The sequence below is a fragment of the Odontomachus brunneus genome, unplaced genomic scaffold (assembly GCF_010583005.1).
Source record: "Odontomachus brunneus isolate Ranch 3 - 2012 unplaced genomic scaffold, Obru_v1 Obru_scaffold_005, whole genome shotgun sequence".
Classification (NCBI taxonomy): domain Eukaryota; kingdom Metazoa; phylum Arthropoda; class Insecta; order Hymenoptera; family Formicidae; genus Odontomachus; species Odontomachus brunneus.
Window position 1 is genome coordinate 4,119,323 of NW_022639455.1, and position 13,513 is coordinate 4,132,835.

A 13,513-nucleotide genomic window follows, 5' to 3' on the forward strand; every position below is an offset into this window, starting at 1 on the left:
TTCACGTGAAACTTTTCACTTCTTACTTTCACCCTAGGGGAAAAGTTACGTGATCGCTGCCCTGGAATCAGTGAGAGGTCTGTTCTTTTGCTCTGCACTGCTGCAATAAGTTAGAGTGAGACAAATATATATTTGTCTCACTCTAACTTATTGCAGCAGTGCAGAGCAAAAGAACAGACCTCTCACTGATTCCAGGGCAGCGATCACGTAACTTTTCCCCTAGGGTGAAAGTAAGAAGTGAAAAGTTTCACGTGAACTCGTAATCACGTAAGAACCTCCGCACAAGCATTCGTAACATGTTAAGTTTACGGATTTTTTGTGCGTTGACTTAAGTTTAAGTTTATGTACAGATATGGCCATTGTATTGTCAGTACTTAACATAAAAGGCTGGTTCTACATTAGTTGCACCGGTCCTAGGCTAATATTCATAATCCGATCTTATATTTAAGATCATCTTATGGCTCCTGCACATGGAACGCGATAATGCTTGCCGCGCGGCGGAAGTTCGCACGACAGCTAATCAATATGCTGCTTTCCATAATAACCTTCAAGCTCTTACGGAAAAACAACATATTGATTGGCTGTCGCGCGAACTTCCGCCGCGCGGCAAGCATTACCGCGTCCTGTGTGCAGGAGCCATTACACCACAGATGTCTATATTAAACTAGGGCCGGTATTCATAGTCGAATCTTATTTCAAGATCGTCTTAAATAATGTCTTAAGATGTGAATACGGCTCTGTGATTGGTTTATGACATCTTTAGTTTATGACATACTTAAGGATGCGTTCAGATTCCTCATCTGGGTGCACTCTATTACTAGAAACACTATAGTATATGTTACATATACAGCCAATCAATATGTTTTTTTCCGTAAGAGCTAGAAAGTTATTACGGAAAGCAACATATTGATTGGTTGTCGCGCGGACTTCCGCCGCGCGGCAAGCATTACCGCGTCCTGTGTGCAGAAGCCATAACTCAAATCGCCACCATCACGAGATGTCTCTAGCGTCAGTAAGTGGCTGAAATATTCACTAACAATCGGTTTACGTTTGCTGTTATATATGTGTGACTGTGCTCGCTATTGTATTGCAGTAGCTTTTGACATCGTGTTAATTTTATTCATGTATATAAATGTGACAACTTGTGATAGTTTTTAGTCGCTATTCAGCGACTAAACAAGTTTAACGCGTGTTTATATATACGCTTTTGCTGGGTTCCTGAACGGAAATAAATATATCCGCGGATCTCTGTCACTTGATTGTGCGCTCCCGCTTGTGATTGCTGAACAATTGCAAAATGGGATCATTGACAAGCAGGCAAAACGCTGGCGTCGAAGAAGTTGATATTATCTCCAACCATGCGTATAAATATCCTCCGCGATCCGGTACTAAATTTATTCTAACTACTATGAAACATTACTTTGTTATTTTACTCTTTGTACATATTATGACAAAATTCCTAAACTTGTACTTGATTTGCGATCTCTCAGAGCATTCAGTTTATTAATTCACAAAATCATTCCCGACAGGTTCTTATTTTGGTAGCCATTTTATAATGGGTGGTGAACGTTTTGACACACCTCAGCCTGAAGCCTATCTCTTTGGAGAAAACGCTGACTTGAATTTTTTGGGCAGTCGACCAACACCTGTATGTAGAGCATGAGATTTTTTTTTATGTAAAGTTTTCATGAAGAAAATTTAATTTACTGTTTTGTTCAGTATCTTTATTTTGTCTAATTTTATTGCTTACAGCAAAATATTTTAATGATTGTGTTTTGCTTTTATTGTAGTTTCCATATCCTCCACCACAACCCAATGATCCTACAAAAACATTAAAGAGTTTAGTAAACATACGAAAGGAATCCTTAAGGTTGGTTCGCAATATGGACCATATGTCCACCTCTTCACAGTACCATAATGGTAAACATTATGAGGATATTGACATCGACAAGAAACCCAATCGTTTCAATATCGAGTTTGTGTTTGACTGCGACGTGAGGTGTGCCATTACGATATATTACTTTTGCACGGAGGAGATCTCGACGAAGGGAGTCGCGTACGTAAATTAGAAGAGGTTCAAGCAAGATTTATACAGCTATGCAGGAGAACTCAACGTACAAAATATTTTCTTATATCCAGCTACATACCACGAGACTCATCCATGAACTCGGAAACGTATTATTATAAGAAAGGAGCGAATCAATTATTCTCGCAATCGACGCATATATTTGATCCAACGTTATACAGTGAAGAGGACTTGATATATAATGCGGACAGAGAAGTATTCAAAGCGCATTCGTACATTGTTTGCGATAAAGCTTGGTATTTCCTGACTGATCGACTATTTGTGTGTCTCTCTTTTTAAACTTGTAGATTATCCCAATAGCTATACATTGTGTGGCAGAAGAAGGATCGGACGATCCCAAGCAATCTCACACGACTATAGCTGTGGTCGAGAAACATTCTGACGGAACGTATGTGCTGAAAGCCCTTAAACAGAAACTCTACGTCGACGGTCTCTGTTATTTGTTACAAGAGATATATGGAATCGAAAATAAGAACACTGAGAATGCAAAGGTACAAGAAAATACTTCGGACTTGTACCTCCCTTGTGTTTTCTTCTTGTGATTTGAATCTTAGTTTCCTCTTTGCTTGCACAGCAACAAGGTAGCGACGAGGACACCGAGGACAACGGCTCTGAGTGCGTTATTTGCATGTGCGACGTGCGCGACACGTTAATCTTGCCGTGCAGACACTTGTGCTTGTGCAACGGATGCGCTGATTCCTTGAGATACCAAGCAAACAATTGTCCGATATGTCGCGCGCCGTTCCGAGCGCTTCTGCAAATTAGAGCTCTGCAAAAAGCAACCGGTACGATTATATCCAATCCGCCATTACCAGAAGTAAGTACACGGATATTATTAAAAAGATCACTTCTTTTGTGAATGCATTTTGCAACGATAAGATTCTTAGTCTCTCGCCGCGTTTACTTGGATTTATGAAACGAGAAAATATATTCTAAAAGTTTTTACAAAATATATTGAAGTAAAATAGTTTGGATACTTTCATTTTAGCAATCAATAAATAGCTATAAAATTAACATGACAAAGTCTGGAGAGAAGATAGATTAAAAAGGAAATTCATTACATTAATTTTACCATTAGTTTCGGTCTACAACCTCACTTTAAGCTTTAAGCTTTAAATAACTGGCCAACCATAGTCAATTATTCTCCTTACGTCTTAAGAATAATCGATTGTGACTGGTCAGTTGCTTACAACTTAAAGTTTAAAATGAGGTTATAGACCGACACTTATTGATTGAACAAAAGAAAAATTTTGGGACTATTCTACAAGTCTATTTGATGATTTGTATCATTTTATGACTTCAACATTTTGCAAGAATTTTTAGCGTGTATTTTCTCATTTTTGATGTTATCATTAATTAAGAGTTCTGCGGCAAAGAGCCAGGAATCTTATGTTTGAGATCTCAATGTACATTTCGTTTTTCTTTTCATTATTATTATTAATATTTGGCTGCTGTAAATTTCGCGATTGTATTCAGGGCGGCTGCGAGAATATTCCATCGGGCTACGAAGCGGTATCTCTAATAGAAGCTTTGAATGGGCCCTATACTCCACGAACCGCCATCATCGCGCCAGAATCTCCGGACACGCCCGATACAGATACAGCGAGTGCTATTCAAGCCGCTGAAACCTTAAATCGGTACGTATGATCGATCGACGTGTGATACTTTTACGATTTCTGGATATATGCATCAAAGCAGTACATCTGAAAGAACGTGACTCTTACAGCTCGGCCGAACGTACACCAGTTTCAAAACACATATCTGTTAAAGAAGTCGATATGTCGGCCAGATCCAGCACCGCTTGTCCAACCCCTGAATTCCAAATGTCCGTTTTATTGGTTAGAGACGAACATTCGGGCTCGCAAAAGGAACTGCACAATAGATCGCCAGCGATGCGAATCAAATCGATACATTCGCGCGATAAATCTAGCTTAAGAGCGCGCGACACACTGAGATTGGTCAACGAGGAGAAACCAGCTTCTTCATACGAAGTACGCTTACTTTCGTAGAAAAAAATTCTATGTGGTTTTCAGCATATATGTGAGACCACAGTTGCACGGATAGTTTTCGATTTGCTAAATCTCGATTGTATCAACTAAATAACCTATCTAATAGTTAAATCATATATCTGTCTTTGTTTTTCCTCCAAAATAAACGAAGACACATGTTAGCTTATTATTTAGTTGGTGCAAGTGAATCTAAAATTGGTATCACGATTAATAATAATAAAGTAAACTCACGATTAATAATAATAAAGTAAACTCGTAGACAGAAGAAAAGAAAATTTCTCTGACCAAAGTTAACTCTAAACGATGTTGTTTGCAACTAGTCTTAACTTTTATACTTTTATACATACTTTTATACTTTTATTTTATAATTTACATTTAATAGAATCTTTATTCTGAACTCTCTTTTCACCGATAAGAGTGCTTCTAAATGTAATTTAGTCTTCCAATTGGGTTATAAATACATTTAGCGATAAAAAAGAGTTCAGAATAAGGCCTAGATTTACATAGTATCAAATGTATACTTATAATTAAGTTGCATTTTACATTAATCGTATGCGTTTGTGTTTAAAGAGCCAAGGGCAAGACGAAGACAGCGAAGCGGAGAGATTGTCACCGTTGTTGGATGCAGCCACAAGCACTGAGACATCGGACATACATTCCCATAGAATATGCGACATCGATATGGACGATGAGATTCAGAACACGGAGAACCTAAATGACGCGGAAATTGATTGCCACTCGTATTAGGAAACAGTCGAGAACGTATTTTTACATATAGTATATATCATTGTTAAGTTTCGTATCATTTAAATGATCTTTTATCTTTCGTGTAAATCGCGTAAGTAAAAATCGTGTTATTTATTGGAAGACTCTAGACTGCTCGCTGCGGCTGTAATTTCGGTTCGTTAAATCGTAAGTGAAGAAAGATCCACATGAAACGTGTGATACGTGGAGCCACTTCTTCTGATATACGGTGCATAATGTAATGATCATCTTTCTTTTTATCTGTCTCCCTTTAACATAATCTATCACGGTTGCAGTGATTGGCCCAGAATCTCAATACAAAGATATTTTCTATTCTGTACAACTTACCATTGTAAAAAATTAGGAAACACGAAGAAATTATATTTGTTACAATTTCTTATGCTTTAATTAACCGTTAGAATTGAGAATAATATGTATGCATGTGTATACTTGTCAAATTGTGAAGACTGGGACAGTACTTGTAAAGGATAAAATGTTGTGGTGTAGCATTTTTTAGACGGTAAAATGTAAAATTATATATGGAATTAATCTACGTGAAAATTAACATTAGATAATAAAGGTGCTTCCATTTTATTTGGTGTCTAAATTTTGTTTCCGTGAAAAATATATTTAAGTACGATTTAAAATAATACGACAAAATTCGACGAGATGACGCCTAGTGTATATCATGTTGATTCGATCAAGGTCACCGACTCGAACTTGCATGTAAAGTAAATGTCGCAGCGACTAATAAGAAAGCACAATCAGCTTTACATTTTTATCAATAAATAATTGATGGTTATTAACAAAATGAACGTTATATAAAACTGGTTTGTCAACAATTGAAAAATATAATAGGAAATAGGATAATCAATATATATCAATTATATGATTTTAATGGGATATTAGATGATACCGGTTGTAACAGTAATTGAACTAAAAAATGAATAATGTTCTAATTGCTGAATAATAGACTTAATTATTGAATGCTCATTAAATAATATATATTACAAACTAATATAAAGAAATATTTTTTAACAAAATTCTAAAAAAATTCTTTTTTAGAAATATTAATTATTCTCAAAAGGACACAGAATATTTGGGCAACAGCTACTGTGACTTATTATGAAAATAAAACTTTGTTTCCTTCTCTTCCAAGAGTCGTTGCCGCAATGTTAATGCTCGTGTATATAGGTCTGTTATTATCTCTTTTACTTAGACGTAACGATGTTATCGTTGACAGGATTATTTCAATTTTAGCTGAACTCAACAAAGGTAATTCATATTGACCGTTTTAATTATTTATTATATTTTAATCTTACCTATTTTTATTTTATTTTATGGTTTTTTTATAGTTATGGCTACTTCCTAGTATTAATTTGACTTCTTAATATTAGTCGGGTAACGGTCTTGTCAGCTATAATACTGCGAATAACATCCATGTCAATTTATTAAGGTATTTAATTAATTCTTTTACTTGTAATGCGTTCGTTTTGTAAACCTTGAGTTTTTTATATATCACTGAAGAGGGTTCATGATTGAGCCGAAACGTTTGATTATTCATATCGAGTATTATATTCAATAAATATTGCTCTATTTCCTAACACAAGGAAAGTTTTACCCATATGATACATAGCACTATTAATCCTGTGCTTGAACTCGAATTAGCCCTTTTTTTCTATTATTTAATTGATATCATTGTTATCGAGTTCTTATTTTCTTACTCTTAATATATTACTAATGTTTCAATCTCTCATTAAGATAAATGTTCAATTAATGGGAAATTTATCTTAGTAGTTTCTAAACACATTTTATCTCTAGGTTTCCTAGGAAATAAAAGTATTCAGCTTTTTTGCAATTATTTTATTTAATCACATGTTCAAAATGTTTTGTACCAATTTAGGCTGTAGCAAGTGCCTTCCTGAATTTTTTCCACTCTTCGAGCGGTCCATGTTCAGGCAAATACTTGACATTGCAACCATCTGGAGCAAGACGGCCTGCAGCTTTCAGTTCCTCGTATTCAACACGGTCGTACTTCGTGAAGCCCCATTTCTTCGATACATAGATCTTTTGACGACCAGGGAACTTGAACTTGGCACGTCGTAAAGCTTCGATAACGGCCGCCTTATGGCGATCAGAAGAACGAACGCTCATGATAGGCTGACCGATATGCACTCTAGCTACAGTGCCCTGAGGCTTGCCGAAAGCACCTCTCATTCCCGTTTGGAGCCTATAAAAGATCACTCCAAGTTACAAAAGTTCACCAAAGATAATGCATGCCCAATTGTTGAGGCAAATCAAGGACATAATCTGACTATATCTGTTTCTACCAACTAGTTACCAATTGCATTTCTCATTAGTCAGAATTGACAAATGCGATTGGTCAATTCCATTGGAATAACCAGCTGATTAAGCTAAACAAAATTGGTGGAAACAGGTATCTGTACTATAAATGCTTTAAAGCATTAAAATGCAGTCTATATTAATCATATCATATATGTTACAGAAGGTTTCTAAACACCAGACAAACTACATCCTAGATTCACACGTTTGTTTTACTCAATTCATACCTATCAGCTCCAGCACACGATAACATCTTATTGATGCGGATTACATGGAAAGGATGCAGTCTCATACGAATGTGGAATTGATCCTTTCCAGCATTTTTCACCATATATTTGTTTGCGCAAATTCGCCCAGCTTCCAAAGCTTCAGAGCTGAGCTGTTCATATTCATCAGATACCAAATGTACACATAATGGAAAATCTTCAACAGAAGCTTTCTTTTTGCCAAGATCGAAAATACGGATTTTCGGATCGGGGACACCACGACAGAATCTGGATTTTGGATACGGCTTGTTCTTGCAGTACCGATAACTATGAAAATTAATTAAAAAGAATAGTGCATTTACATAAATTTCTATAGAAAGAACATTTTATAAATATAAAGAACATTTTTAATATTGATATATACTTATGAATATAATAATTACATATTTTTAATGTATCTTATATCAAGCTATGTGATAAATTGCACAATATAACGCAATCGCGTTTTAATATGTGTATAAAGCATGGTGTGAAGGTTCACATATGAATGTACGAACTGCAAGGTAACTGCACAACACTTCCATGTGACACACCTCACATAACTTTATATAAAAATAAAGAAATGTATTATCAAAGTTGTTGGAGTGAGTTATAAGTAGTTAAAAATATAAAAATATAAATATATAACATACCATCTCGCTGGTCGGCGCCCCATCTTAACTTATAAATTAAAATTTGTATTAATATAACAAGATTGTATTAAATGCTGGAATTATGTTAACCGTTGAACACAGAGAAAATTCAACGAATGCAATATGTAAGTTAATATTTTATATGTATTACGATGTTAAGGGATTACACGGATAAGAAAACGCATCACTTACTGACGCAAAGCTAGACGAGATGCGAAAAGGAAATTTCAACGAATGAGCTATACTATGGTGGAAATATATAAAGGTGCCTTTATATAGGAGCATCAAGCGTCGAGCGTTAAAGCGGGAGCTAATCAACGTGCCACTTTCCGCAAGAACTACAAGTATACTTCTGGGACCTGATACGTTGATTGGCTAAAGCTGCGGGTCCAATAGTCCGTAAACATATCCGTATCCGTAAGTCCCGAACCACAATAAGAGTGCTGTCCAGTTGCGTACACTGTTACACAAAACCAGTTTATTGGTTGCATATTATCTTACAAGATATTTTAAATAATATGTGACCAATAAGCTGGTTTTGTGTAGATGTGTGTCAAGATGTGTTAAGCAATTGGAAAGCATCCTAGGTGTAGTAAGCTTTAAGCCTTATAAAATTGACCAATCACAGTCGATTATTCTCCTCAAATTTGACTGTGACTGGTCAATTTTAAGGCTTAAAGATTACTACATCTATTGTGGATCGGGACTAAAGGCATAATGCACAACGCATAATGCTAGATTCACACTGAACGCGATTAGCGACGAGCGATGACCGATATCCAATGAGAGCTCTTATTTCTTTTTAAAGCAATATTCTCATTGGATATCGCTCATCGCAAATCGCGTCCAGTGTGAATCTAGCATAAGAAAATTGATCAATCAGAATTCTTATTTTTATTGCCATGATGAAAATGAAGGACTTTGATTGGTCTATTTTTACATGCATTGTGCATTATATCTTTATGGAAGAATATGTGCTCTCCGCTTAATGGTTCCTGCACACAGGACGCGTAATGTTTACCGCGCGGCGTAAGTTGATGCGACAGCCAATCAATATGCTGCTTTCCGTAATAACCTTCTAGCTCTTACGGAAAAACAACATATTGATTGGCTGTCGCACAGACTTCTGCTACGTGGCAAGCATTACCGCGTCCTGTGTGCAGGAGCCATAAGGGCCTTTGCAGAATGGGCGCATTCAGTAGAAAAAGCGCTCAGTGAGCAATCAACGATTATTGGTTCTTGCTATTAGATCCCTAAATCTAGACCAATTACATTGACAAATTACTCAACTGTTGTGCAACTGTTGAGTCTGCTGAATGCAGCCAATGCCAGGCAACAGGCAATAGGAACAGGCAATAGCCAATAGGAACAAGGAATAGAAATATATGACCAATCAGAATTTCTATTCTCTGTTCCTATTGCCTGTTGCTTGGCATTCTTCAAGGGCTCTAACGCTCGACGCTTGATGCTCCCATGTAAAGGCACCTTTATATATTTCCACCATAGTATAGCTCATTCGTTGAAATCCTTTTCAAATTTAGTCTAGTTTTGCATTAGTAAATGATGTATTTTCTTATCCGTGTAATCCCTTAACATCGTATACATATAAAATATTAATTTACATATTGCATTTGTTGAATTTTCTCTGTGTTCAACGATTAACATAATTCCAGCATTTAATACAATCTTGTTATATTAATACAAATTAGTAAGTGATGCATTTTCTTATCCGTGTAATCCCTTAACATCGTAATACGTATAAAATATTAACTTACATATTACATTCGTTGAATTTTCTCTGTGTTCAACCATTAACATAATTCCAGCATTTAATACAATCTTGTTATATTAATACAAATTAGTAAGTGATGCATTTTCTTATCCGTGTAATCCCTTAACATCGTAATACGTATAAAATATTAACTTACATATTACATTCGTTGAATTTTCTCTGTGTTCAACCATTAACATAATTCCAGCATTTAATACAATCTTGTTATATTAATACAAATTTTAATTTATAAGTTAAGATGGGGCGCCGACCAGCGAGATGGTATGTTATATGTTTATATTTTTATATTTTTAACTACTTACAACTCACACCAATAACTTTGATAATACATTTCTTTATTTTTATATAAAGTTATGTGAGATGTGTGACATGGAAGTGTTGTGCAGTTATCTTGCAGTTCGTACATTCACATGTGAATCTTCATACCATGCTTTATACACATATTAGAACGCGATTGCGTTATATTGTACAATTTATCACATAGCTTGATATAAGATATAGTTAAAAATATGTAATTATTATATTCATAAATATATATCAATGTCAAAAATGTTCTTTATATTTATAAAATGTTTTTTCTATAGAAAGGACCTCGCATAAAACCTATTGAAAATGGTTTTCGGTCAAATTGGCTGAAATTTCACTATGTTATAGTTTTCGCCATGTTGATAAAAAGTTATCATTGCACCAAGTCCCAAAAGTCAATATTTCCCAAGATATAAAGGGTCACAGTAGTGAAATATGGTCATCCGCAGTAGTAAGACGTATCTTATAAGTATAAGTGATACGTTAATATTTATTCACAAAATAAATAAAAATCGATTTTTACATATATATATGTAATAAATATTTAGTTCCGCAATATATATGTATATACAGGGTGGGGCAAAAGTATCGGCCCGGTGAATATCTCGAAAAATATAAGTTTTACAAAAAACTGTTTCAGATCTTAAAAAGATCTATTGTACCAAAAACCATGATTTCACTTGGGATCAAGCCAAAGTTTTACATGAGAAACGTTATTACATGAAACGCCTGATATCAGAAATGATCTACATTAAATTTCAAAAGCATAAACTCAATTCTCAAAAGGACACAGAATATTTGGGCTACTGCGACTTATTATGAAAATAAAACTTTGTTTCCTTTTCTTCCAAGAGTCGTTGCCGCAATGTTAATGCTCGTGTATATAGGTCTGTTATTATCTCTTTTACTTAGATGTGACGATGTTATCGTTGACAGGATCGTTTCAATTTTAGCTGAGCTCAACAAAAGTAATTCATATTGACCGTTTTAATTATTTATTATATTTTAATCTTACCTATTTTTATTTTATTTTATGGTTTTTTTATAGTTATGGCTATTTTCTAGTATTAATTTGAACTTCTTAATATTAGTCGGGTAACGGTCTTGTCAGCTATAATACTGCGAATAACATCCATGTCAATTTATTAAGGTATTTAATTTATTCTTTTACTTGTAATGCGTTCGTTTTGTAAACCTTGAGTTTTTTTATATATCACTGAAAAGGGTTCATGATTGAGCCGAAACGTTTGATTATTTATATCGAGTATTATGTTCAATAAATATTGCTCTATTTCCTAACACAAGGAAAGTTTTACCTATATGGTACATAGCACTATTAATCCTGTGCTTGAACTCGAATTAGCCCTTTTTTCCTATTATTTAATTGATATCATTGTTATCGAGTTCTTATTTTCTTCCTCTTAATATATTACTAATGCTTCAATCTCATTAAGACAAATGTTCAATTAATGGGAAATTTATCTTAGTAGTTTCTAAACACATTTCAGTTATTTCTAGGTTTCTTAGGAAATAAAAGTATTCAGCTTTTTTGCAATTATTTTATTTAACCACATGTTCAAAATGTTTTGTACCAATTTAGGCTGTAGCAAGTGTCTTCCTGAATTTTTTCCACTCTTCGAGCGGTCCATGTTCAGGCAAATACTTGACATTGCAACCATCTGGAGCAAGACGGCCTGCAGCTTTCAGTTCCTCGTATTCAACACGGTCGTACTTCGTGAAGCCCCATTTCTTCGATACATAGATCTTTTGACGACCAGGGAACTTGAACTTGGCACGTCGTAAAGCTTCGATAACGGCCGCCTTGTGGCGATCAGAAGAACGAACGCTCATGATAGGTTGACCAATATGCACTCTAGCTACAGTGCCCTGAGGCTTGCCGAAAGCACCTCTCATTCCCGTCTGGAGCCTATAAAAGATCACTCCAAGTTACAAAAGTTCACCAAAGATAATGCATGCCCAATTGTTGAAGCAAATCAAGGATATAATCTGATTCTGGATATGTCTGTTTCTACTAACTAGTTACCAATCGCATTTCTCATTAGTCAGAATTGATAGATGTGATTGGTCAATTCCATTGGAATAACCAGCTGATTAAGCTAAACAAAATTGGTGGAAACAGGTATCTGTACTATAAATGCTTTAAAGCATTAAAATGCAGTCTATATTAATCATATCATATATGTTACAGAAGGTTTCTAAACACCAGACAAACTACATCCTAGATTCACACGTTTGTTTTACTCAATTCATACCTATCAGCTCCAGCACACGATAACATCTTATTGATGCGGATTACATGGAAAGGATGCAGTCTCATACGAATGTGGAATTGATCCTTTCCAGCATTTTTCACCATGTATTTGTTTGCGCAAATTCGCCCAGCTTCCAAAGCTTCAGAGCTGAGCTGTTCATATTCATCAGATACCAAATGTACACATAATGGAAAATCTTCAACAGAAGCTTTCTTTTTGCCAAGATCGAAAATACGGATTTTCGGATCGGGGACACCACGACAGAATCTGGATTTTGGATACGGCTTGTTCTTGCAGTACCGATAACTATGAAAATTAATTAAAAAGAATAGTGCATTTATATAAATTTCTATAGAAAGAACATTTTATAAATATAAAGAACATTTTTAATATTGATATATACTTATGAATATAATAATTACATATTTTTAATGTATCTTATATCAACCTATGTGATAAATTGTACAATATAACGCAATCGCGTTCTAATATGTGTATAAAACATATGTCTAATATGTCTAATATGTGGTGTGAAGATTCACATGTGAATGTACGAACTGCAAGGTAACTGCACAACACTTCCATGTGACACGTCTCACATAATTTTATATAAAAATAAAGAAATGTATTATCAAAGTTGTTGAAGTGAGTTGTAAGTAGTTAAAAATATAAAAATATAAACATATACCATCTCGCTGGTCGGCGCCCCATCTTAACCTATAAATTAAAATTTGTATTAATATAACAAGATTGTATTAAATGCTGGAATTATGTTAATCGTTGAACACAGAAAATATTCAACGAATGCAATATGTAAGTTAATATTTTATACGTATTACTATGTTAAGGGATTACACGGATAAGAAAATGCATCACTTACTAATGCAAAGCTAGACCAAATTTAAAAGGAAATTTCAACGAATGAGCTATACTATAGTGGAAATATATAAAGGTGCCTTTACATGGGAGCATCGAGCGTCGAGCTTTAGGGCCCTTGAAGAATGCCAAGCAACAGGCAATAGGAACAGAGAATAGAAATTCTGATTGGTCATATATTTCTAT

At 34.8% G+C, this 13,513-nt stretch overlaps 3 protein-coding genes across 3 annotated transcripts; 1 reads left to right on the forward strand and 2 right to left on the reverse strand.

Moving 5' to 3' along the window:
• Positions 1–1,006: 1,006 nt before the first annotated feature.
• Positions 1,007–5,433, forward strand: LOC116849604 (E3 ubiquitin ligase RNF157). The gene is made up of 9 exons (XM_032826928.1): positions 1,007–1,385; positions 1,530–1,648; positions 1,791–2,056; positions 2,140–2,281; positions 2,374–2,577; positions 2,661–2,903; positions 3,563–3,723; positions 3,813–4,077; positions 4,666–5,433. Exons 1-9 carry the CDS (start codon positions 1,298–1,300, stop codon positions 4,840–4,842), a joined length of 1,665 nt encoding a protein of 554 aa, XP_032682819.1. The 5' UTR covers positions 1,007–1,297; the 3' UTR covers positions 4,843–5,433.
• A 1,253-nt stretch (positions 5,434–6,686) lies between these two features.
• LOC116850038 (60S ribosomal protein L10) lies at positions 6,687–8,334 on the reverse strand. The gene is made up of 3 exons (XM_032827835.1): positions 8,081–8,334; positions 7,410–7,715; positions 6,687–7,069 (listed from the first exon to the last, which is right to left on the reverse strand). Exons 1-3 carry the CDS (start codon positions 8,101–8,103, stop codon positions 6,739–6,741), a joined length of 660 nt encoding a protein of 219 aa, XP_032683726.1. The 5' UTR covers positions 8,104–8,334; the 3' UTR covers positions 6,687–6,738.
• A 3,383-nt stretch (positions 8,335–11,717) lies between these two features.
• Positions 11,718–13,455, reverse strand: LOC116850065 (60S ribosomal protein L10-like). The gene is made up of 4 exons (XM_032827885.1): positions 13,332–13,455; positions 13,140–13,168; positions 12,452–12,757; positions 11,718–12,105 (listed from the first exon to the last, which is right to left on the reverse strand). Exons 2-4 carry the CDS (start codon positions 13,160–13,162, stop codon positions 11,775–11,777), a joined length of 660 nt encoding a protein of 219 aa, XP_032683776.1. The 5' UTR covers positions 13,163–13,168; positions 13,332–13,455; the 3' UTR covers positions 11,718–11,774.
• Positions 13,456–13,513: the final 58 nt, after the last annotated feature.

Bases quoted from the DNA above. Each gene is read 5' to 3' on its own strand.
- LOC116850038 (XM_032827835.1), bottom strand. From the start codon at position 8,103: ATGGGGCGCCGACCAGCGAGATG. The intron at 7,716-8,080 runs GTATGTTATATA...TAATTTTCATAG, and splicing joins GGGCGCCGACCAGCGAGATG to TTATCGGTACTGCAAGAACA. The intron at 7,070-7,409 runs GTATGAATTGAG...GATCTTTTATAG, and splicing joins TCGTGTGCTGGAGCTGATAG to GCTCCAAACGGGAATGAGAG.
- LOC116849604 (XM_032826928.1), top strand. From the start codon at position 1,298: ATGGGATCATTGACAAGCAGGCAAAACGCTGGCGTCGAAGAAGTTGAT. The intron at 2,057-2,139 runs GTACGTAAATTA...TCTTATATCCAG, and splicing joins ATCTCGACGAAGGGAGTCGC to CTACATACCACGAGACTCAT. The intron at 3,724-3,812 runs GTACGTATGATC...TGACTCTTACAG, and splicing joins GCCGCTGAAACCTTAAATCG to CTCGGCCGAACGTACACCAG.
- LOC116850065 (XM_032827885.1), bottom strand. From the start codon at position 13,162: ATGGGGCGCCGACCAGCGAGATG. The intron at 12,758-13,139 runs GTATATGTTTAT...TAATTTTCATAG, and splicing joins GGGCGCCGACCAGCGAGATG to TTATCGGTACTGCAAGAACA. The intron at 12,106-12,451 runs GTATGAATTGAG...GATCTTTTATAG, and splicing joins TCGTGTGCTGGAGCTGATAG to GCTCCAGACGGGAATGAGAG.